A 21,684-nucleotide genomic window follows, 5' to 3' on the forward strand; every position below is an offset into this window, starting at 1 on the left:
TCCCCCACTTTTCCATTCACGAGGTTACAACATTCGATGACCGCGTAGAACCAAAGGAGAACCATAGCTCTTCTGCATACTCGCGTCGATCCAACACTCCGTTAAAGCTACATCGAGTTAGCCGTACATTAAACAAGATAATCGATGTTTCAAGCATTTTTAGATATAAAGTGCTTAATATGATTGGAATTTCATTAACACGGAATCAAGAACTTTAATAGTCTTCTGTATTCTCTTCTATTAATTGCATTTTTTTATTTTATATCGTTTGTGTTTATCATTAAATGCTTCTTTGAAGTGTTCTGTCATACGATTAGAATTTATGGTGGATTGAACTATGTTATATCCGTTTGCGTAGATTTAATAACAGGTTTCGCGATCCCACCATCCTGCAGGATTTCTTCTGATCCAAAGCTTTCTAAGTTCGTCGTAAACCAGAATAATCACCGCATACGGTACACCTGGTAGCCACCACTCAAAGATCAATGGATAAGTTCTGAGAATTTCTTTCATATAAGGGGCATAACAAACGACGCAGGCTACCGTTATCTCGAAAACGATCCCAAAATTAAGTACCCAATTGTCCATGCCTTGATGAAAGAGAGAGACACGACGAGTTTTGCAGATCATCACGTCAGCAATTTGAACAATCACTATACTGACAAAGAAAGCGGTATGGCAAGTATATTCGAGTATCTTGCGCTGCTCGTACGTCCATTCTTGACCGTAACAATCTTGCAAGTCGTTTACGACGATACTGTCCCACGACGATCGTAAATCCAGTAATCTATAAGGTAGAAAACCATGTTCCGCCATAACTACGAAATATGTGACGAAACCAGCACAAGCTTCGATTATGCCGATCTGTCCGTAAGACAGGAAAAGTAACCGATGACTGACGAGATGATCTTTTAGTGGAATTCTGGGTTTCCTACAATTTCGAATTAATTTAATTTATAGCTTGAAAAAAATTATAACTTAAGATTCTTAATATAATAACGATAGAGATTAATTTTTGAAGCAAAATGATCGGTACCTAAGGATAATGTTGGATTCAGATTTCTCGTAAGCCAATGAAACGGCTGGCCACATGTCTGTGCCAAGATCTATACACAATATACAAATCACGCCTACAGGCAGAGGAATGCCAAGTACAATGAATGCCAAAAAGGGTGTTATCTCTGGAATGTTACTAGCTAGAGTATACGCGATACTCGATTTCAAGTTGTCGAATACTCTTCGTCCTTCTTCGATCCCGGCAACTATAGAGGCAAAATCGTCGTTTAATAGAATCAAGTCTGCAACTTCTTTACTCACGTCCGACCCTATCGATGAAACACGCGTTAAAACACATATCACTTAAGTAACATCATCGAAGATTAATAAGATCAGGTAATTAAATATTCCTGTCTGGTTGATTTCTCTTAGATTTAACCCTGCTATGCTCCCTCGGCCATTTTTGAACCAATTATACATATTTTTCTAAAGTTAAAAAATATTTGAACAAGATGTGAAAAAAGTGTTATTCTTATCTTTGGTTTCAATTTTATGATAAACGTTTACTTAAAACGTTACAAATCCGTTTTATAAGAACGGAAATTCGAAATGTCAAAACTCGAGCGCCGTAGCAAGGTTAATAATTATTAAAAAACGAAACAGTAAAGTAAGTACCAGCAATACCCATAGCTATGCCAATATCGGCCTTTTTCAATGCCGGTGTGTCATTGACTCCATCACCGGTAACAGCGGTGATCAGATGAAGTCGTTGACAGCTCTCTACGATCTGAAGCTTTTGCACGGGAGATGTTCTAGCGAAAACAATCTCAGGGTATTGTCTTATGATACGGTCGAGTTCTTCCGAGTCTAAGTCTCGCAACTCCACTCCCGTCACCACGATCGAATGTTTCTTTTCATTGTGATCGTTGTGCAAAAAATCATCGGTGATGATGCCGACATACTTAGCGATTGCTCTCGCTGTATCAGGGTGATCGCCAGTTACCATGATCACCTTGATTCCGGCGCAACGACATTTGTACACTGCGTCTGGCACTGCTGGCCTCGGCGGATCCATCATTGATATTAACCCGATCTAATAATAATGTAGAATATCGACTTACTCGCATGAATTCGTGTATATTTCATTTTAATAAAGATAAAAATATAACACAAGAGTTATTTCAATAAATGAATCGCTATATAAAAAAAAAGGAAATAACAAAATAATAACTACAAAGATCTGTTGAAGAAACAAATTGTCTTTCCAATGGATATTAATTAAAACTTTAAGAAGCTACGTATGCGTATGTATATGTGCGTGATAGATGTTAATATGATAAACTCTTATTTCGTATAAACAGAAGATTACTAGTCTCAAGTTTTGAAGAGGAAAATTTGGAGGATCCTCTGTGAAGACGTAATTCGATGGAAAAGAAGATACAGGCAGATCGAGATCAGCAAAACCAAGTACACGTTCACCATTATTTGCTAGAATATAACAAGATTCCGTATAAGCTTTCTTGATTTCATCATTCAGTTTCCTTGTTTCGTTATCGAACGCCACGGTCGAGCATCGCTCTAGAACTCTTTCTGGTGCACCCTTTAAAAAAACAACGTATTTCTTCCCACACATATAAACGTTGGCTTGAAATTTATCCGTCGAATTAAACGGTATTTCGGACACCTAAATTAACAAAGATAAGTTCGTTACATCGATGGATGATGGAGTCCGTAAACGATCATACTTTGACACCTTTACGCAAGTTCTTCTATATGCTTCTACGCCTCCTTTCACGAGAACTTCCATACATTTTAATAAGGCAGCGTCAGAAGCATCCCCCAAAATTTTCCTTTCTCTCAACGGCGGTGCGGGCATATTTTTAGGTAAAGGCTCCCATTCAGCCCGATTACAAAGACTAGCCACCCTGGCTAAGTTATGAAATCCTGTGTTTTTAATATATTTTCTCCACGTGTCAGAAGCCATTACCTCTTGCAATTCACCGTTGTACCACATGTGTCTGACCTGAACAGTAGATAACGAAGTTAATTTCGTAATCACCAGTTTCGCGATATTACAACGCGAGAACGCTGTAAAACTAAAAAAAAAAAAAAAAAAAAAAAAGAAAAAAAAGAAAGAAAGAAAGTTGGTGCCAATATTTAAATAGGAACAGTATCCTTTTTATAATTTAGTCATTATTTCCTTTCTTTCTACTTTCTTCAAATTATCGCCTATTACATATTATACAGTCCGTCGTAATAAATCACATTCCACAGTTCGTAGAAATAGAGAAACAGAATTCTTAAACGAAGAGAATTCTACCAATGACACAGCACGCTTACGGTCATTTTATTTTGAGTGAGCGTTCCCGTTTTGTCACTGCAAATAACAGCGGTGCATCCTAATGTCTCGATAGCTTCGAGATGCTTCACCAGGCAATTTTTGCTTGCCATTCTGTTCGCTGTTAAAGTGAGGCTAACGGTCATAGTGGCTGCCAATCCCTCCGGCACGTTCGCAACTATTATACCGATTAGAAACGCTATCGAATTGATCCAAGTATAGCCCATTGCCGTGGACAAGGTAAAGAACAGCATTCCGAGGAATATAGCCCAGCACGATATTATTTTCATAAATCGATGAAGTTCGCGTGAAAGGGGCGTGGGTCTTGATGCCAATTTCGAAGTTAGTTTAGCAACTCTACCCATCACGGTATTGTCACCGCGAGCAACCACGACTCCTTTTCCGCTGCCTGTTGTACATTAACGAAGCTTAACTTTACGAAACGATACAGGAAGCCTTGAGAAACCATAGGAAATTCTTGAGAAATTAATACGCGGCAACTCGTTTCGTCATACGTTACCTTCCACTATATCGGTTGAGAAGAAAACCATATTCTTTGCCTCCATCAGATTATTCGTTGGATGAACATTGGCTGTTCTTAAAAGTGGGATAGATTCTCCGGTAATCGAAGCATTGTCGATCTTAAGACCTTAGTGGAACGTATATATTTCTTCAAAATGATCAGGCAGTTAATGAAACCGACTTGTAATGAATTAAATATCATGAAACAACTGCGAAACGATATATATACGAATTTAATATATTTGAAACTGATGGCGTTACCTTTGAGAATAAACGAAATGATCCGACGAGTAAAACAGTACCAACGCTGTAAACAGTGGCTACAAAAAGCATTGGAATACTATTGTACCACAGAGCATTGACACGCCAATTAATTAGATCCGAGTATATTAAACTTCATATCATTTAGCAGTGCTTTCGTATGAGTACGATAATTTGATATTGTGAAAATGAAATATATAGAACGCGATAAAAAAGAAAAGAAGAAACATAATTCATCGAATTTAGATAATCTAGTATGTAGACAAATATTTTACGCTTCTTTAGATTGTATTTATAACAAAATCGACAAGATATCTCGAGCGTCGACGAAGAGAAAGGCGAGGACTTTTTTGTTGGGAAATAAGAAAGTTACGGTTGCAACTGCAGCGATACGAATTTACCTTGACATTCCAGGATCCTAATGTCAGCGGGTACTCGGTCACCGGTTTCCAAAAGGACAATGTCCCCGATAACTAATTCGGCTACGGACAATACCTTTTTTTCGCCGTCCCTCAGGACCTTCGTCTTTTGCGGCAACATCTGCTGGAACGACTCTATAATTCGAGAACTCTTCGACTCCTGATAATGGCTGAACATCGCTGTAACTAAGATTAAGCCAACGAGCACGATGCCAAGCCCCAAATGTTCCTTAGAAGCTTCGCCGTAAGTGCCATATTCCAGAAGATAATTGCAAAAACATAATACAGCACCTATCTAAACAATTTATACCTTTCGTTATACGATGTACATAGTGGCTCGCGAAAGTATTTGAGTAGAAAGTATTTGAGTACGTAAAATTTGAAAAAGATCTAAAAATGTATTTAAAAGTTACAAGATGTTTAGCTACACTTCGCGAAGATCATCAAAGTAATTGGACAGTCGATTACATTAATAAGCCATAATATGTAGTAGAATCATTTGTAGCACTAATCGTGCGTTTAAGATTTCCGTTCGTGTTATACACTAATTTTTCACTAAGTTTACGTTTGCGATAAATGTCTATATCATTACAGTGCTAACGAAATTTCAAAGTGTTTCACGTAACACATATGATATGTACATGTACATATAATGTTCGAATACTTTCGTGAACCACTGTATATCGTACGACATTAAAGATAAAATTTATTCGTATACCCATATCAATAAAGAAAATCCTCCGAAACATAAACGTAAGAATTTTAATACATTAGAAATCTTTCTTGGAGGCGTCAGTTCATTTGGACCAGTCTTGTCTAAAAGATCGCATGCAATGGTTGTGGATAGGCCATGCATCGCATTTGTCCCTAGACTTTGCAATAAATCTTCCGTTGCTCGAAGGTGAACGTCTGTTTCGATATCACGACGTAGAGATTCGAGATTGGTAACAGTACGTTGTCGTCTTCGTCTTCCAGTGTATGGTAGCATTTTCCATTTACGAAACCAATTCGTTGAAAACATTATTAGATGCAAGAATCAAAAGAAAAATATATTGTTTATAAAAACGTGAAATAACCAAAATATGTACATATTTAGTATCAAAATTGTATCGAGATATCGTAACACAGATTTTTTTGCAGTAACGTATGGTGCATCGATTTTACCCTGAATAAATGTTTCGATATTTTCTTGTTCATAAATGATTGGAACAAAATACTATTCAGTTTATGAAAAATTTTAATGAAATTAAAATATGTGATGAACAAAATGTTTAGAAAGCATTTCATTAAATATAGAAAGTAAAATAGAGAAATAATTAATAATGTATCGTAGAATCATCTATTTACAATTTATGATTTCCATTGTAATATCACAAGTATTTAAATAATTTACTTTCTCCCATTAAAAAAATATTTATCATACTTAATCGAAATACCGACTGTGTAACGAGTAAATAAGGAAACATGTTCTACTTTACCTACAGAATATTTCAGTGTCGACGAAGAGAAGATGATGGTGGCGCTGATGTACAAAGGCCGAAGTTGTACAAATCGGAAAACTCGGAAGACGCCACGCAGAGAAAGCGAGTTTTCGGATCGCCATAATAGCGCCATAGCGGTGTGTACATTGTCCCGCTCGTTCGCCGTTCGTGACGGGACGCTTACCGACGCTCGGCGTCGTTTCGTGGGATTTCGATTAATGAGTGACATACTCCAATCGAAATAGGCATTTTTGTCGTAATTGTTCTCACGGTACGTCACGTTACGATTATACAACATTCGTGAAGAACGGCTATTTGGAACGCGTGTGTGCTTTGTGAGGTGCGTGAACGGACGATAGGCAAACATGGAGAACAGGCCGGCGCCGCTCAGGTCCAGGCGGGTCTGTCGATTTTGCCTAACCGAAACTGAACCACTTTCCTTTATCTATGAGAGAGATCATAGTAAACCATTTCAAGTGCCACTTACACTGCAGATCATGTCGTGCGTCGCCATCGAGGTAATTATTTTCTTATAAAACGGCATCGACTGCCACTGATTCATTGTCTAACTAGCTTTTGTATGATATTCTTGGAGGAGTCATGCTTTTAAATATTGTCACTATACAACTTATTCATTTCTTTTTTTGTTAGAAGTATCGTTCTTTGTCCAATTATATCCGTTATTATCGATATCTTACATGGACCAAAATGCCAATAGACAGTGAATGGTATGATTTGGATAATGCAGATATGTTATTTGCCGATTGAGCAAAATGCATTCGATCATTTTTCGTTACAATTCGATCATAATAACTTAATTCACTAATGCGATTGATATGTACGATCAATAATAGATCGATCGATATTTGAAAATTTTAAGTTTGGTATAATATTTTTTATTTATGCAAATGTAATTTACGAAATAAAATCATATATCATTGATAACTTCCTGTAAATGCTGCGATGGTAAAATGTAAAATACATCGTATTTTCGTTCTGATATTTTGTATTATCGATATTTATGTACATACAGATATATGCGAAGAAATAAACATCGTATAAAATAATTTACTGCATCGTATCATGAAATAATTTTCTCTTGTTATAACAATTAGAGTAATCAATTTTGGCGGGAAAATAATTCACTTACTATATTCTATATCATTTTAATATTTTATATCATGTAACTTATAAAATATATGTAAACTTCAACTATTTTATTGATGATTACAATTTAACTTATACAACAAATTTAGATAAACTTTCTTATAAGATATTTATGTATAATTTTGTTTTTTGCACCAGATTATATTTTTTCAATCAATTTTTTATCGATATGAAGCAATTTTTTTACGTAATACTTATTAACATAATATGTTTAAGGTGTATGCAGCTGATGGAATGCCACAAATGATATGCAACATGTGTCGTTGGAATTTGGACAGATCTTATAAATTTAAGCTTCAGTGCAAAAAGGCAGATGAAGCGTTGAGAGCTTATCCATTGTCTGGTGTCTTACCAAGACCATTTCCACCAATTTCAAATGATCCTCCTGATATGAACAATAAACGACCTTTGGAGCAAAGATCTCAAAACGAAGGAAGTAAAAAGCCTCGAGTTGATAGTTGTGATAGGGAGAGACGAGAAACACGAGAAAGAGATAGAGAAAGGGAAAGGGATAGGGATCGAGAAAGAGAAAGGGAAAGGGAAAAAGAAAGAGAAAGAGATAGGGAACGTGAAAGAGATAGAGACCGTGACAGGGAAAGAGAAAGAGAAAGAGATAGAGAACGTGAAAGAGATAGGCAAGTAGAAAAACAAAGAGACAAAGAGGATCAACATGATTTTTATCATGAGGAGGAACAAGATGCTGGCAGTGAAGGAGATCAGGATACAAATAGTACTAAAGAGGAGCGAAAATTAGAGCCAGGTGAGATAAGAGTACATGCGTGTGATCAATGTGATCGTACTTTTCCACTACGACAGGCTCTTGCTTTGCACGTTCAACGAGCTCATCGTGATCGAAATTATAAATGTACAGAATGCGATCGTATGTTCTTTTCTAAATATGATCTTGGGAAACATATGACTACGCATTCAGAAGAGAAACCATTCTCTTGTCCGATATGTAACAAACAATTCTCAAGGGCAAATTTGTTACAACGTCATGAAAAGGTTCATAGAGATGAATTGCGTTATGGTTGTCAGCATTGTGATCGCGAATTCTTTACAACCGAAGAATTAGAAAAGCATGAGGATTCCGTACATAAAAAGGACAAACCTTTCCAATGTAACATTTGCAACAAACGTTTCACATACAAACAGGGTTTGGAACGTCATGAGGTACTACATAACGAAGATAAGACTTTTGTTTGCGAATATTGTAAGGAAGCGTTCCGTACAAGTACGAAGCTAGCTCGTCATTTAACGACGCATGCTGGACATCGACCATATTTATGTAAACTATGCCCTCGTTCATTCCTTCTATCTCATCATTTAACTAGACATATGCGAACACATTCTGTAGAAAAGCGCCATGTTTGCGAAGATTGCGGTAAAGCATTTAAGCGTAAAGAGAGTTTGGAGGTACATCAGTTAACGCACACAAAACGCACAGGTATGGGATTGACATGTGATGTCTGCCAGGAATCATGCAGAAATAGAGCAGATTATGTCACACATATAAAACAACATATTGAAGCAGGTGAAAAAATGGGACCAGATGGATTACAACCAGACAATAAAACTAAACTTGATTTGGATTCTGACGAAGATGAAGAAGAAGAACAATATTCAGATGGAGATGATGATTACGAACCACCAGCATATATTGTGAAAAAGCTTCCAAAACCACTTAAGCCATCAGAAAGCGAAGAGGAACAAGAAAGATCAGAAAAGGAGGAAAATCAAAAAGAACAAGTAGTATATGTAAGACATAAAGATGGAAATATGATTAAAAAGACAATTAAAACTTTGATGCCTATTCAGCGTAGGGAGGTACAAGACAGCAAGATAAAACAAAGTCCAGCTATTAATCAATCTCAATCAGCTACAAAACCTCCACAGTCTAAACAAAATGAAGAACCCTCAAAGTCTTCCCGCGTTGATGAAACTGAAGCGCAGGTTCAAAAAATTGTTGCATCTGTGTTTAAGGAGCATAAGATACCTCTGAAACATCAAAATGTTCAAGAACAAAATAAAGAATCATCTACACCTACGAATCAATTAAGACCTCAACAAGGACAAAGTAGTTCACAAAATCAAATTTCTACGAAAGACGAAAAACCTGAAATTCCTATAGCGGTCAGTAATACACCAAAAGCTGTGAACACTGTTAAAGTAATAAAGAGAATCGTTGTGAGAAAACCTGGTAATACTGAGACTAGTACATCTACAGTAAAAGATGAAGATGCAACTGGTAGCACTTCTCAAACATCTAGTACAGGTCACAAAGTAACGAAAAGAGTAATTGTTCGTAGAATTATTCGTCAGGGAGATACTACCCGAGAAGTTATTATGAATCCCGATGGTACGATAATCGATCCGGCAGAATTAGCAAAGCTACCAACTGGTAACGTTGTAAAGAGAGTTGTCGTAAAGAAGCCACTTGATAAACACCAAAGTTTAGTTCAAGCGGTGTTGCAGTCAACTACGGATATTCGGCAACCGACTACTACAATAAAAAATAACGATACAGTGCTAAGCGAATCTCCGAAATTTGAATTAAAAACATCTCAGTCCATAAATGCATCGTCTTCGGTAACAAAAACAACTGTATGTCCTGCATCAAAACCTGCATTAACGGTAGGAGATCAAGAAACTAAAGAAAAATTAGAACAGCTGGAAAAGAGAGTCGAACAACAGCGCTTAAAGATTGAAGAATTAGAGGCTCGTAAGCAACAAGAATATGAACCTATTGAAGAAATGTCTCCTGAACGTCACGACGAATCCGATGATGAACAGCAATTACCATTAAAAAGAGTGTTTGTAAAGAAAAAGCAAAGTATGTACGATGAAGAACAGGAATATAATGACAATGATGTAGCAATAACTTCTGCAACGACCTCTGTAACAACTCCTGCAACGACTCCAATAACAACAATAAAAATAGATGATATTCAGCCTGAACCAGAAAAGGAGAAAGAAAAAAGTAAATCTGAGGCACAAGTAGAAAATATATCAAAGGATATTACGGTAACTCCGAAACTAGCTACTACAACAGTTGTACCAATACCAACAACGACAGCAGAAGTACCAATACCAGTAATGACAACAGCCATAGCAATACCAACAACTGTTAACACTAGAAGAGAAGGTAAACCATTGATGACCAGTTCCAAAGTCTATGGAAATAAAAAGATTATTGTTATAAAAACAGAAGAAACATCGGAAGTGGAAGAAATGAGTCGGGAATTGTGTAGTATATTGGATTCAGCTGATACTGTAGTCAAGATGCAAGAAACAGTTTTAAGTAACCTCACTCAAATATCTTCTATTGGAGAATGTTCTCAGAAGAACTATAACGACAAAGAAACACCTGGACCATCTATCTCCGAGGATTATTCAGAGAAAGAAGAGGCTGTTGTTGAAACTACTTCTCAGGATCAAGAAGATCAAGATATTAAGTTAGAGAATGCTGTTCCCATGGATGTGTCTGATCCCCAAGAATCTGATATTAAAATTGAACCAGTATCTCAAGAACAAGTTATGGAACAACCTGAACAAAATTCAAATTTGACTTTAGACGAACAAGACCTTTCAGAATCAACAGATATCTTTGAACCATCGGATAATGTATTAGAGGTACAAAAGAGTCAATTGGACGATTCTGTAATAGAACTCGAACATGGAAGTCACGCAATCAGTTTAAATGACACCAATGACAGTCAAGATAGTCTCGAAGACAAACTGCAACAAATGGAGGGTTGAATTTTCTATTAGGAACTAACGATAAATGGCACTTTGATTTAAAATTCATATATCGCTTATTTTTTCAACCGATATCGACATTTTAAGTCATAATTTTATACGTTCAAAATTCAATCGTTATACATTTTTAATAAATACGGATAAACATTTCAATCATTAGATTCGTCAATCTATCATATAAATTTAAAAACTGATCAATGTATATCTTTCAAATTTCTTTATTTCTTCTTCTATTTTATTTTCTGTATGGCAATTGTAACATTATGTCTGAAGTTGTCTGAACGATACCAATAACATTTAAAAATAAGTTAATGCCTAGTAATTATAATTTTCATATAAGAACGTAAATTTAGCTAGTGAAAAAAATACGTTTATTTCTACGTTCTGCACTTGTTATACAAATTTTTTTATCTTTACTAATGTGAAAATATATTATAGAAATATTAAAAAATGTCGTCGTTGTAAATTTAAGCATTCATTCTAGATATCTGTCTTATAAACTAGTATTTGTGCATGCAAATACTAAACATAAGGCATTTTTGTGTATATATGTCAACAGTAATACTATATTCGGATTTTTTATTTGTTTCAATTATAGGTAAAATTGTCCCATTTTAATGATATATTACATTTTTTTACCATTGTTATACACTTGATTCCACCTTTGGGAATTTACAAGGTAATTTAAAGGATTAAGCTTACTGTAATATTTAATCACATTATGCTAATTTTGTCAAGCTAGAATGGAAAAGGAACATAGATTATTCAATATTCTATAAACATTTCAAACCATGTATCAAATACAAAGTATGCTGTGTAAATGTAAAATGAAAAGTGTTGCTTATTTTTTGGGAATACCTTCATCGCACATATACATAGTACAAATAACACGTGTCATTGTACTTTCATACAAAATATTTACATCTTATTTCATACAATTGATTATAGCACATACTTAGATATGCATGCATTTCATTATTAATATATCCAAACATGATTAAATATGTGATATATTATTCCAATTATACTTTAATATGCAATCTATAACAAAATTACATGTATCTTATGAGTTTAAAAAATACAACAGATATAAAATATAGGAATACGAAAAATGATATTTAATTGATCATTTGCCTATAAGGATGTATAAATATTGATTAAATATTGAAAACGCATTGTCACCAGAATTTATAAATTAGATATTGCATGTTACATATTCTGATCATCTATTATACATATATAATATTAATTATATAGTTGTAACCTAGAGTATAATATATCAATGTCGATAAATAAAATACTACAAATTAACATAGATTAACTTATATTGACATTCATCGAATATGATTTTCTATATCAATGATGTATGAAATGCTAGTTCGTATATAATTTTTGATAATTTATCGACAGTTTATAAGTGTTTTATAAACGATTTCCAATAAATAGGTTGCATCTAACTGGCAGAAGATGTCGACACTATAACATTTCAGTTCGGCAGAATCAATCTTTGGCTTGCAACAACTCCGTTCGGTAAAATAAGTGTGATACAAAAGAGCGACTTAATGTTACAGGCAAAGTACATGTATGTATTTAAATATAAACGAACAAATGCATAATTGTATATTCGATAAACTAAGATCATCACATGTATGATTATTAAGATGAATTGCATAAATTGAAAACAAATTACTTTGCTCTTTCCATATGATCAACATTCATGAGTATTATGTTCTCTAACTGTTTAAATATTTTCGGTTGATTACACGTTGATTAAATAACTGTAATAGCATAAAATTCACATATTTCACCCACTTAAATCATTACATAGATAACGATTCGGCACTTGAGAATGCGATGGTTAGCGATAGTTAGAGCATCAAGCGGGGTTATCTTTCCTCTTGCTGGTAAGATTCTGTAGCTGTAAAAATAACACTTCGAATATTTCCGATTTCACCGATTATCATAATTATAACATACGATATAAAAATATGATATTTCCGTCTTCGAATCTTTCTTTATGTCGGCATCATTTTTAAAGTCCACCGTGTCCGCTGTCTATGTACTCGAACTTCTGTGAAGCAAACACGATATCGAAGATTTAAAGAAGGGAAAGACAAACGACTATCCATCATGCTTATTTTCAAGGAACACATAACAGTATCAAACGTAGAAAGATTCTACAACGAAAATCATCATATCGTTCAACCTAAAGGTAAATGCTTTATTTGTAATATTTCCATGAAACGATAACGTTTTGGTCAATTGTTTCGGTAGATATCAGCGAAGAATAATTAGAAAGAAAAATCATTTTCGTAATCGATTTAAATGTGTCGAGAATTCCGCTAAATTCTTCGTTTTTACTGTACCTCCTTCTCGTCCGTCGCGGCGACCGTGTACACTCGGTTGGAATTTTTCGACTCTTTCGCAGGACCGATTACGAACGTGTAGATCAATCCAGCTGCCATACCACCAAGGATTGGACCAACCCAATACAGCCAGTGATCCTCATATATATCCATTACAATGGCGCTACCGAGTGATCGAGCTGGATTCATACCTGCGCCAGTTCTTGGTATCTGTTAAAGCAATACAGTATAGTCAAAGGCATGTAATAAGTATCACAAGAACTTCGGAATATTCAAGTTTAACTATCGCGAATTATGAGCAGAAAAATAGATTTTAATATAAGGAAATATATATATATTTTAATATAATGTAAGGAAAGAATATTTCGATTTATTTAATTCTTTGCTAAATTCGCCAAGAAAAATGTAAAAATGTATCTGGTGAAAGTCATTGCGAGTTGTCAGAAATAATGATAAAAATAAAAATAATAGATTTTTTCTTAGAGTAATATAAAGAAGTGACATGAACCGGAGAAGGCAATAATCTCATAGTTCGTTAAAAATATATCGCGTAAATATATTTATAATTCTCTTACTTATATTAATAAAACAATTAAGTATATCGTAAGCTTAGATATGAACAATTATTAAGGTGGTATCTAAAGTAGAAGAATGTATCTTACACCGACGATATGACAGACAGAAACTGTAAATCCGATTATAAGAGGAGCAATCCCCTTGCTGTCTGGTTTTGCTGCATCGCATGCACCACATACGACCAGAACCAATGCGAAGGCAAGGAAAAATTCTATACCGAAACCTTGGACAGGAGTAACGCCTGGCGAAAGAGATACTACGCCTAAAACATGTTCCATCCTCTCGGGAGATAACGCTTTTAGTATACCAGATCCTGCTACTGCGCCTATACATTGAAGTATTACGTACAGCAAGCCTCTGATAACTGGCACCTGTAAAACAAAGTAAGTGTTTCAGTACATCAGTACTAAAAGTTATTAGTTCATCAATAAAAATAATACATAAATATTTTCTGTATAACACAACGTGTACGTATAACAAATTATCGTAGATTACACTAGGTACGTATTACTATTCTTCGAGATCAAATAATTCCATATCATCGTCGAACGATCGTCTATATGTCATTATGAATGAATTATCTTGCAAGCAATTGTCTGACTAAATCGTATACAACAGAAGCTGAATAAATCATCGATAAATCAATCCGTTAGTAATCGATATCCAAGAAATGATCACGCGTTTCACGGTTTGTATAACAAGGCGCGAAGAATGAATCTAACCGTGTTGAATATTCTATTAATAGTTCCATGATGATTATGATATGTATCATTTATATTTTGTACGATGTTTAGGATATTTTGTCCACAAAAATATTCCACCTAGGAAGAAAGTAGATAAATATCTTTTGAGTAACCTGTGACCTACGTGTATGTTAAAAATTAATCGACGACGAAGATTTTATGATTCTAAGAAACGATCACGATCTTCGATCATTACCTTGCCAATCACCATTAATCCGAACGTGACAGCGGGATTAACATGACCACCAGAAATATGTCCTATTCCTTGAATCGCTGCGGCTACAGTCAAACCAAAAGCCAAGCTTATGGCCACGACGTTGCCCGTGACGACAGATCCACAGCCAAAGAAGTTCAACAGCAACGTACCAAGAAATTCTGCGATCAGTGCTCGGTAAAGGCCAGCTTTTTTATTGGTCAGCTCGTTTGTACCTAAAGCCTCCTTTAAATTTGCCATCTGTAAAAAGGTTCGTCCGATTGATTTGGCTTTACCAGGCACCTACAGAGATTAGAACGTTATGTCCATTTGTTGTAATAACCGAAACGGAACGCTGTATCGGTAACCCAAGTCAGTCACAGAACGTTTCAACCATAAAAAGCAATGTCTAGTTTTTCACATAGTTTTTCATGCCGTCTACGATTCTCATTCGTTCAATCAGCAGACCTTGAGTCACTCTTGGCAAAGGAAAAGATTCCGAAGGGCAACTCGATCCTTTTGCGCAATGTCGTTAAAGAACGGTAAACGATCCCGTTAACTTGAAAAAAAGAAATGTAACGAAGCTGTTTAGAGGTGGGTCAATAACATCTAGAATTTTTCATGTCACAGTTTATAACGAATACGTTTTCGTAACGTATCGAATGTAAAATTTCGTACCGCGGAAGTAGAATTGCCTGTATAAAAGGCTTGCACGAAGTTAACGTTGAAACCGTACCTAGGAAGTATCCTAAATTTAGAAAAACAATTTTCTTTTAATGTCCTCGTTTCACGGCTATAACTACAAGAGAAACTTGGTAATTTATTTTTATAGTTCGGTTAACTTCTTTTTAAACAAGTTAACAGCTTCGATTCAAGTTCCGCCGTTCATTCTTAAAATCATTAACGAAGATCAAACGTATCGTTAGATATTTCAATTTTCGTCGTTCTCTAGGCAACTATCGTGCGTTAACACAATGCGAAATCCATACCGCGTATCAATATCATCTTTTGTTTTTATACCTTTTAACGATCCAACACCTGTTCTGAACATTTTTTAAGCGAGATCAACTAGAGAGAAACGAGTGTTCTTCGCTGTTCGTTACGGAAGATAGGAAACCCTCCCGCATTGAACGCGTTATCCAGAGATTCCGTTCCATTAATTCTCGAACGGACGAGATCATTTCTGATCCATCGTTCATTAACCACTTTGAAAGTTTAGCAGTTCCGTCGATTCGCGTCATAGATTTAGATCGAGGCCGCGGGCATGTGCATACATATGCATGTACATACGCACGGCACGTCGCATGTGTAGTTCGTACCGTTACGAATTACGTTGGAGAAACGAATCGTTAGGTTAACGAGAAACGCAACCAGGTTGCATTAGGCTCAGGTGCAGATGAACGGTTTGCGTCGACGTCACCGCCTCATTTACGCATTTTTCTTGCAGTTCACAAAAGCGCTTTTTGCGTTAATTCCATTTTCGTATCGCGTATTTGCTCGGTTACAATTTAGCCATGGATGCGGCAACCCGTTATCAAAATTACAAAAGAACGATTAATAAAAATAGTTAATAAAAGAATAGCAAATAAAAAAATTCTTTAAATATAAAGAAATACTTTCATCGGTGTCAGACTTTGCAAAGACAAATGAGAAGAGACGAAACAGAGAATGAGACAAATTTTGTAATTATTTTCGCACGACTGTGAAATCTTTTGACGAATTAAGTGCAAAAATTTATGAAAATTGGATGTAGAGTCCGATTGCTCCGTAAACCACTTGTGTGAATTGAGTTGTATGAAACGATGTAGCGCTTCACCACCGAACGTCAATATTTCGATTCGCAGCCAAGCAGTGGAAGCTTTTGTCTTGATAGACTAAAACTTTCCGCCTAGTCGCTGCTCAAAGTTGCGCCCCTCGCCATTTATTTCGTATAAATCTATACTGTTCTAAAACGCAGCGGCAAATTGACGCTAACGTAAACCGCTTGTCTGCGCCGGGCCTTACTCATGCAGATCGTCATATCCTCGACAAGTATGACAGGCGGTCCCAATCGCTACGAATTACTTAATCATTCCCGTTAAAATACCGCCCGAGTTAATCGTCACCCACGCCACCGGCGCGTCATTGCGTTTTAAGCCTCGCGCACTTGACGCAAATATCTTAACGCGGATCTAGGTCGGTCATCTTCTACCCTTTCCTAATTTCCGTCCTGCCTTCCACGATGAACGAGTTCGTTACGGCCCATTTTCTAATAAAACTCTCGCTCGAGCTTCTCGTTTCAGCGAATATCCGCGGGTGGATCGCGCGACGAGGGAAGCGAATAAAATTGCAAATAGGATGAAAAGGAACGAGAAGACAATACGAGGAATCGTCAACGAGTTTACGTCCGAGACGAGTGAAAAAACTCGACGTTCAGTCGGTTCAATAATGGATTTAATTCGGATGAGATCATCCATAGGCAAAAGTAAAGACTGCGACATGCCATTCTCATCTCGTGCAATTTCCACGCTGCAGCCTGTGTCACGTGCACGATAATCGTTTACAGCTACGAAAACTCGTGACTTCTATAGATAGAAAGATACACCGGGATGCGAGTATAAAGGTAAAGGATCTCTGGAAATCTTTGCTTATAAAAATTACTCGTCGAGTATCGACGTGTATGGAACGTGAAACGTTCATTCACGTTTTATTTATTTGAATAGTACTGTATGTGTCGAACGTTACGGTAAACGGTAGTTTGATCTTCCTTCGTTACACAAACGGTAAATAAAGTGCGGAAAAATGTTAAGCGAAGCTACGTTATTTACTTTATCTGCGCTCGTAAGTCCGCGATTTGACTCGCGTATGTGGCCACTCCTTTACGTAAAAAGACAAAGGAAATATATCCATCGTTGATACCATAAATAGTTGGCAATGAAACATTTCATTCCGATTATTTTACGTAAAATGATATTTACGGAAACCGTTAATGACACCATCCGTTCGCTGATATTTCGATCTTTCTTTCTTTTTATTCTCGTCATCCGTTTCCAACTTCATTCGTTTCGTACATATTTGATCCTCGTAACGAAATTCCAGGCAACGGACTGACTGTTTGTGCAAATAAATTATTGATCGTAAAGCTAGCAGATCGACTACTCTCCGACCAGGCATCTGGTACGCGTGTCATTAAAAGTGTCGTTCAAACTCCGTTTACCTTTGTATTGGGGGTGTTCGATTCTTTCTGCTGATGTCACGCCTCGAGATTATTTCTTCCTTGCGCGCAACGCAACTCGATCTAACGATTTGCATTCTACAAATTCAAGGGGTTTCTGGTTTCTACGCGATACTCTTTCCCTCTGTTCGGTAAACAACGACAACCGATTCACGATTTTCTCCTTTAAAGAGGAAATAACGACAACGATTCTCGCTTCCATATTATATGAAGCCGTCGAAGGTTGTAACAGACGTTGAATAACAATTTTTTATGACCCATTCGTGTATAATTTTAATTCACTAGGCGGTTTTCTTCATCGGCTTTCATAAAGCCATTAGATTTATAGCCTCCGTATAGTTTCCCCGCGACTGGTTCTCGGAATTAGCTATTGCAAACAGAATCATTCACCTTAGATTCCAAGTGACCTCGTTAAATTACGTGGTATTTTTCTCTGGCTTTTATTACATGGTGCACAACATTATACGAAGATATCGTTTTGCGTCCTTTCCTGCATATCGTTTAACCGGATCTATAGCGTCACGACGAGGGAAAAGATGAAGCAAGAATTCATCGATTTTCTCGCTCAAGAATGGTAATTACGCTGAACGTATCTGTACATTGAAATTTCGTCTCTTTTTATTTTTCATTGCTTTTTTATTCCTTTTTTTTATTTTTTTATTTTTGTTACCCTTCGATCGGATTCGTGAAAGCAGCGGAAGCCGGTCGATTTCACATAGATCGGTTGTTACGTCTTCGACGATTTATTGTCGTGCACTCCTCAACCATGATGGTCGTTACCCTTATATGGTTTAGTACAGGTGCACGATATCTCTCCTTATCTTTATTCATTTCTTTCTCTCTTATCCTGCTTTCTGTAATCGGCAATAAAGAAGACGTTAAAAGTTTTCTCGTTGTATCACATTAGCTTAATACGTGTATTTGAAATACAGCGTACGACGAGCTTTCTTCTTTGACAGTTTGCCATTACTACTATTCCTGGCAGATCTTGTACAGCGTAGGCGTGATTCCTCGTCGATAGATCCAGCATTTTGATGTATTTGTGTAATATGCAAAAACATGTAATAAAAAATATTCAAAGTAAAAGAATATATTTGTTACGATATTTAACAGGCGTAATAAATCTTTATGTAAATTACATTCCCTCAGTTGTATCAATGGAAATACGAAATTGCGTAGAAGTCTACGATCTATTCGATATAAGTTTCTCTCCTGTGTCTCTTTTCGGTGAAAATGAATTTTGAACAGTCGCGAAACACACGTACACTCGACCACGGATTGATTCGATGGAATTGTTCAATTTCTTTTCATAAAAGCATGCGATCTCCTTTAAAGTTTCCGAGGTGGTAGCGAACGCCACTCCTGCCCCGGCTGATACTACTGATTCTGTTTTACAGGCGAGCTAATGGACAGTAATTCTACTGTCACAGCAACGTTGTTATTAAAGCGTCTTCCGTCATTTTTAGAAGACGCATACAATGTAACTGTTGTTGTTTGGTTAACCCATTTATCTCTCATGAAACTATTTCGAGAACATGTAATATCGATAGGCGATCTACGGTTATAAATTTCGAAATTTCTTTTAATTACAAATTTTGCACGAATTATATATGTGCTAATATAAATTCTTTATTTAGAAAATTGCAATTATTTTTATCTCTAGGCTGAGTACTTCTTGAATAGTTGCCACGCAACGTATACAATACACAAGTATACATAAGATGTGCATAGGCATCCACAATCCGCGGTTTAATCGTAGATATTTCTATTATGTATATATAATTAGTAATTATCTGGCGTAATCATATTTGTTGTTCATACGCAAGAAGTTGCTTGGCTACATTCGAAATGCAAGCCTATAACGAAATAAAGCTCATCGTGTACAATATAATTTCGCAATGAAACAAATATACATACATATACTACGGCGAAAAGTAATTTGAATAAATTTTATCTAGAGTCCGGATTTATCAAGCTTTATTTGATAAACATAATAATGGTACTCGCTAACGATAAGTTTCCTTGCGATGCGTACGATGTCGAGTAAAAATAGAAATATCGCTTTAACGTTTATCATTATGATTTATACCATGTACTGTTATTGCACTTCATTAAGACATTCGTTAATCACTCTCCATTGTCACAACGATTCTCATATTTTACATCACACTATTTGTAATATAAACTTTCGTTCGCTGTTCCTTCATTTTAATCGCACTATGCTTCTGGCATCGTTCTGTCTCGTAAAAACTTGCACGACTCAAACAGCAAGCTGACTTTTCGTAAACATCGTACTGTTTGTGTAACAAAAGCCGTATTATATATTTATATTTACATTTGGTAAACGAAATTTAATCTCACGTTAATGTGAACGAAAATATCAACTAAATCGATATACAAACGTCAAAGCTGTGAAGTAGCGAAGTCGCAAGAAAGATCTCGAGTTAATTCGAATAAATTAACTAAAATATCGATGGAAATATAAAGGAAGAAGCTTACCTTGAAGATGGTCCGAGTCAATGCAGAAGCTAGGTAGTCGCTTTTAAAAGTTTTCTGTGATTTTTTCAGCAACGGATCCTGTCACAGGCTTCGCAGTAGTAGCTCTCGGAAAAGCGAATGCTCTGCAAGAGTTACCGAACGACAACTGTCGAGGCTGCCGAGCATAGAAACCAACTGGTCTCACGTAGGTATCTAACTGCGTCTGTTCTGGTACTCTGCTAGATGCTACCAGAGTAGGGATATCATGGTTAAAACGAACGACGATCTCCAGGTAACAGCGTTGTTTTAATTTTGCTGCCGCACGAAACATAACTCGATGCGAAACAAATGCTTATTGTATCGTTCGGTTAGCAAATATTAGAATTTTCTACCCTTCTAGGAATTATATCTATGTCTTTGAGTTTGTCTTTTGTGTATGATTAACGCTATATGGCAGTTACATTTTTCCTACCTATCAAAATTTCAATACTTTTCCATCTAAACTAACCATCTAACTAATATTTTTTCCATCTAAATTTGTTAAGCCTATCTATCGCCTTTTACTGTATTTCGTTTCAATTATTATTGTTACAGAATCAGAAGCAGGATCGTAACTAATTAGTGTGGTAAAGAAGAGCAGAATGAAATTGAAAAATTTTCTAATTTAATTTAAACACATGTTGTGGGTATTACATGTTACAAGCGTAAAGGTGTTACACGTTAAAGGCGCGAAATATGGCGAAAATCGGAAAGACAAGAAATTTATTGAATCGCATGCGCTTCGACAGTAAACGTATTTAGATATTGCTTTATGGCAGAGGTGCGCCTATCTCCAGATGGTTCTACTTTATTTGTAACACGTTATTTGTACCATTGTGTTCTTACTATCAGCGATGACGCGATAATTAAACGGAATGAGAGTAAAACCAATGTCCTTCATAGGCTAACGAAGGAAATTGAAAGGAAGTTTTTATAATACATGGAGATGTGAAAGAACGAGCAAATAATAATGCTCGTGACACGTATCGGTGTATATTTGTATATATACACGCGTAATATATTTCGTTAAAATTATTCGGAAATTACAAAATAATAACTTGCTATATTTTCCGCGTGATCGATGTTTTCCTTTTTCTTAGTATCGTATCTGTCGTTGTCGATATTTGCAACA

At 36.0% G+C, this 21,684-nt stretch overlaps 4 protein-coding genes across 6 annotated transcripts; 1 reads left to right on the forward strand and 3 right to left on the reverse strand.

The window, feature by feature from the left end:
- Window positions 1–116: 116 nt before the first annotated feature.
- LOC126864998 (sodium/potassium-transporting ATPase subunit alpha-like) lies at window positions 117–5,410 on the reverse strand. The gene is made up of 6 exons (XM_050616994.1): window positions 3,337–5,410; window positions 2,750–3,019; window positions 2,366–2,680; window positions 1,672–2,089; window positions 1,037–1,325; window positions 117–931 (listed from the first exon to the last, which is right to left on the reverse strand). The coding sequence occupies exons 1-6, from the start codon at window positions 3,697–3,699 to the stop codon at window positions 361–363; spliced, it is 2,226 nt and encodes a 741-aa protein (XP_050472951.1). The 5' UTR covers window positions 3,700–5,410; the 3' UTR covers window positions 117–360.
- LOC126864553 (potassium-transporting ATPase alpha chain 2-like) lies at window positions 4,487–5,524 on the reverse strand. Its single transcript, XM_050616007.1, has 2 exons — window positions 5,255–5,524; window positions 4,487–4,831 (listed from the first exon to the last, which is right to left on the reverse strand). Exons 1-2 carry the CDS (start codon window positions 5,522–5,524, stop codon window positions 4,487–4,489), a joined length of 615 nt encoding a protein of 204 aa, XP_050471964.1.
- Window positions 5,525–6,069: 545 nt separating this feature from the next.
- On the forward strand, window positions 6,070–11,790 carry LOC126864985 (uncharacterized). Its single transcript, XM_050616952.1, has 2 exons — window positions 6,070–6,535; window positions 7,401–11,790. Exons 1-2 carry the CDS (start codon window positions 6,383–6,385, stop codon window positions 10,941–10,943), a joined length of 3,696 nt encoding a protein of 1,231 aa, XP_050472909.1. The 5' UTR covers window positions 6,070–6,382; the 3' UTR covers window positions 10,944–11,790.
- A 164-nt stretch (window positions 11,791–11,954) lies between these two features.
- On the reverse strand, window positions 11,955–20,683 carry LOC126864995 (aquaporin AQPAn.G). Of its 3 annotated transcripts, XR_007689415.1 has the most exons (6): window positions 20,535–20,683; window positions 14,825–15,082; window positions 13,972–14,256; window positions 13,310–13,519; window positions 12,921–13,014; window positions 11,955–12,861 (listed from the first exon to the last, which is right to left on the reverse strand). XR_007689415.1 is itself a non-coding variant. In XM_050616982.1 (5 exons), the coding sequence occupies exons 2-5, from the start codon at window positions 15,080–15,082 to the stop codon at window positions 12,820–12,822; spliced, it is 795 nt and encodes a 264-aa protein (XP_050472939.1). In that variant the 5' UTR covers window positions 20,535–20,683; the 3' UTR covers window positions 11,955–12,819. The 3 variants fall into 3 exon arrangements, 2 of the variants coding, with proteins under 2 accessions (XP_050472939.1, XP_050472940.1); XM_050616982.1 differs by lacking the exon at window positions 12,921–13,014; XM_050616983.1 differs by having other exon boundaries at window positions 11,955–13,014.
- Window positions 20,684–21,684: the final 1,001 nt, after the last annotated feature.

Source organism: Bombus huntii, chromosome 4 (assembly GCF_024542735.1).
Source record: "Bombus huntii isolate Logan2020A chromosome 4, iyBomHunt1.1, whole genome shotgun sequence".
NCBI classification, from domain to species: domain Eukaryota; kingdom Metazoa; phylum Arthropoda; class Insecta; order Hymenoptera; family Apidae; genus Bombus; species Bombus huntii.

Coding starts and splice junctions, on each gene's coding strand:
- LOC126864998 (XM_050616994.1), bottom strand. CDS start 3,699: ATGGGTAGAGTTGCTAAACTAACTTCGAAATTGGCATCAAGACCCACG. Junction 3,020..3,336: donor TCACTCAAAATAAAATGACC/GTAAGCGTGCTG, acceptor TCTACTGTTCAG/GTCAGACACATGTGGTACAA. Junction 932..1,036: donor GAATCCAACATTATCCTTAG/GTACCGATCATT, acceptor TCGAAATTGTAG/GAAACCCAGAATTCCACTAA.
- LOC126864553 (XM_050616007.1), bottom strand. CDS start 5,524: ATGCTACCATACACTGGAAGACGAAGACGACAACGTACTGTTACCAAT. Junction 4,832..5,254: donor GATTTTCTTTATTGATATGG/GTATACGAATAA, acceptor TAAATTGTTTAG/ATAGGTGCTGTATTATGTTT.
- LOC126864985 (XM_050616952.1), top strand. CDS start 6,383: ATGGAGAACAGGCCGGCGCCGCTCAGGTCCAGGCGGGTCTGTCGATTT. Junction 6,536..7,400: donor TGTCGTGCGTCGCCATCGAG/GTAATTATTTTC, acceptor AATATGTTTAAG/GTGTATGCAGCTGATGGAAT.
- LOC126864995 (XM_050616982.1), bottom strand. CDS start 15,082: ATGGCAAATTTAAAGGAGGCTTTAGGTACAAACGAGCTGACCAATAAA. Junction 14,257..14,824: donor GATTAATGGTGATTGGCAAG/GTAATGATCGAA, acceptor TTTGTTTTACAG/GTGCCAGTTATCAGAGGCTT. Junction 12,862..13,309: donor CCGCGACGGACGAGAAGGAG/GTACAGTAAAAA, acceptor TTATTTTTACAG/CTACAGAATCTTACCAGCAA.